The sequence below is a fragment of the Myotis brandtii genome, unplaced genomic scaffold (genome assembly GCF_000412655.1).
Source record: "Myotis brandtii unplaced genomic scaffold, ASM41265v1 scaffold447, whole genome shotgun sequence".
Lineage (NCBI taxonomy): Eukaryota > Metazoa > Chordata > Mammalia > Chiroptera > Vespertilionidae > Myotis > Myotis brandtii.
This window is the reverse complement of record NW_005367108.1, coordinates 968,386-971,216: the sequence shown is the minus strand read 5'-3', so window position 1 is coordinate 971,216 and position 2,831 is coordinate 968,386. Positions and strand designations below refer to the sequence as shown.

Below are 2,831 nucleotides of genomic sequence, written 5' to 3'. Positions count from 1 at the left end.
ATATATATATATATATATATATATATATTTAAAGAGTGAGAGAGATATAAACATCAATGAGAGAGAGACATCAATCAGCTGCCTCCGGCATGCCCCCTACTGAGGATGGAGGCCAAAACCCAGGCATGTGCCCTGACCAGGAGTCAAACTAGTGACCTCTGGTGCATGGGCTGACGCTCAACCAACTGAGCCACACTGGCTGGTCCAATCTATATATATAAAAGCCTAAGCGACTGGTCGACCGGTTGCTATGATGTGCACTGACCACCAGGGGCCAGTCAACTTGGTGGGTCTGAGCTGCAGTTTGCATTGGGAGGCCATGCCTTCAGCCCAGATTCCGCCACTCCCCAGACACCATTCCGGAGGCGCAGTACCCCCCGACTCCCGTCAACCCCTCCGGCTGCGTCCTCCGTGGGCATCCGGGACTGAGGGATAGAGAGAGGGAAAAAAGAGACCACGAACTCTGTTCCTAGTGCCCGCCTCCTCCTATCAGACCAGAGCCACCCCAGGACTTTCAGGATGGCACGCAAAGTGGGCGGCCTAGCTGCGCAGTTACTGCAACTCCCTGGTCTGCCCTGGGCGCCCCTCGGGCACTCACCCCATTTCTCTGAGCCTCAGTCTGCACCGCTAGCGAGGCTGCGGGAGCTGCAACCTAGGAACCCACTTCTTTATAGCTGGGTGCAGCAGACCAGGAGATGGCGAGGGGTGGCAGTGGAAGATGGGGGCAGACGCTCAGCTGACTGGGATGAGCAGGGCCCGGATGAGTGGGAGCGGTTCCTCCCCAGCCGCCTGCCGCCTCACGCACTACTACATCCCTTGGGGGATGTTGGATGTTAGATTCAGCCCGATCCCCACAGGCCATGCTGAGGGACCCCACCGGTGCACAAATATGTGCACCGGGCCTCTAGTTGGCTATATATCAGAGGTTTCCATCAACTCCTCCTTGGGTTTGATTAATTTGCTAGAGTGGCTCATAGAACTCAGAGAAACATTTTACTATAGGTGACCATCTTATTATTCAAAGTTATAACTCAGGAACAGACAGATGGAAGAGATACATAGGGCAAGGTATGGTAAAGGTCATATAGATCCCGTGTTCTCTACAGGTGCACCATTCTCCCCAAATTTCCATGTGCTCACCAACCTGGAAGCTCTCCAAACCCTGTCCTTTTCTGTTTTACTAGAGGCCCAGTGTACGAAATTTGTGCACTCGGGGGTGGGGGGGTCCCTCAGCCCAGCCTGCGCCCTCTCAGTCCGGGAGCCCTTGGGGGATGTCCGACTGCTGGCTTAGGCTCGCTCCCTACCACCGCTGTTACACTTGCCAGCCATAAGTCCTGCTTCTGGCTGAGCAGCGCTCCCCCTGTAGGAGCGCACTGACCACCACGGGGGCAGCTCCTGTGTTGAGCATCTGCTCCCTGGTGGTCAGTGTGCATTATAGCGACTGTTCGTTTCTCCATTTGGTCGATTTGCATATCAGCCTTTTATTATATAGAATTAGAAGCTTCAGTACATGATTGATTAAATTATTGGCCATTGATGATCGATTCTATCTCTGGTTCCTCTCTTCTCCCCAGAGGGGAGGTGGACTGAAAGTTCCAAACCTCTAATCACATGATTGGTTCTCCTGCCAAGCACCCCCATCCCTGGGTGCAGCCTGAGAGTAACCTCATTAACATAACAAAAGACATATAACTTTTGACACTTCGGAAATTCCATTTGAGTTACAAAAAATATATTTCTTAAAAAAAAATCACAATATTCATGACTTGAGTTTGAATGGCTTATTTGATTTAGTCTGTAGAGAAGCATTTGACCCTATTATTTATGTTCATGGTAGAAAGCTAGAAGAAATTTTCAATATCTTCCACTCTGTCCTAGCTGGTATATATTATGAACCCTGTAATTTAAAATTGCCACTGAGTAAAGAAAAAAAAGAGTCCCTGGAGAATTGCTGCTAGTCACCATAGACCACTGGTTTCAAAACCTTGGCAACAAAAGTAAAACAGGCTACCCGTGAATTATAGAGAGACTTGAAATTTTGTTCCAGAGTAGTATTTTCTGCCTGGTAAGACTATTTTTGCCTAAACAGCTTGTTTAAAAAATAAAAAAATAAATGTTTCCAGTGAAAAAATAACTGAGGAAAAGGAGAGGAAATTTATATATATATATGATTGTTTTGAACTCAGTATCTATTGAATAAAGCATTAGCTGAGGGGTATATAGTTAATTTCAGTTCCACATAGGTCCCAAGGTTAAATTTCAGATATTTATAATCACAGTTTACTGAATTAGTAGTTCATTAGCTTTTTAAAGCATTGCAGAAGATTTTTGGCCAGTGTTTATCGGGAACTTTTTATTCATTTTGTCTCAGGTACTAACTAGAAATATCCTGAAGAACATTAGTCTTTGGAAGCATTCATCAAATTTAAAAGTATTTTTTTGGAGAGAAGCTGAAAAAAAAGTGCATTTTTGAGGTGTTTTTTTTTTTTAACTGTTCATGTGTAGTTTTGTCTTAAAACATCCTTTCTTTTTCTCTTTCTTTCTCTCTCTTTTAGGTCAAGATGATGTTTTTAAGTGCCTTGGAGAGAATATTCTTCAAAATGCTTTTGATGGCTACAATGCATGTGTCTTTGCCTACGGACAGACTGGTAATATTAAATGATATATGTTGTTGTTTTTTAAAAAATATATTTTACTGAGGCCCAGCAGATGGTAGAAAAGCAAGAAGTGGAAGCTACTCTCTTAGCCAAGTCCGAGGACTCTGAGTAAATCAGCAAAAGAAACTTTCATTTAGCCGAAACTCACTTATTTCGTCAAATGGAAAGACTTAC

The 2,831-nt window shown here is 44.7% G+C and overlaps 1 protein-coding gene across 1 annotated transcript in view; it reads left to right on the top strand.

Moving 5' to 3' along the window:
* KIF13B (kinesin family member 13B) overlaps positions 1 to 2,831 on the top strand; it is a 192,824-nt gene that overhangs the window by 50,876 nt on the left and 139,117 nt on the right. Inside the window, 1 exon segment of the mRNA XM_014546454.1 lies at positions 2,556 to 2,648. Within this exon segment, the coding sequence (XP_014401940.1) occupies positions 2,556 to 2,648 (93 nt within the window).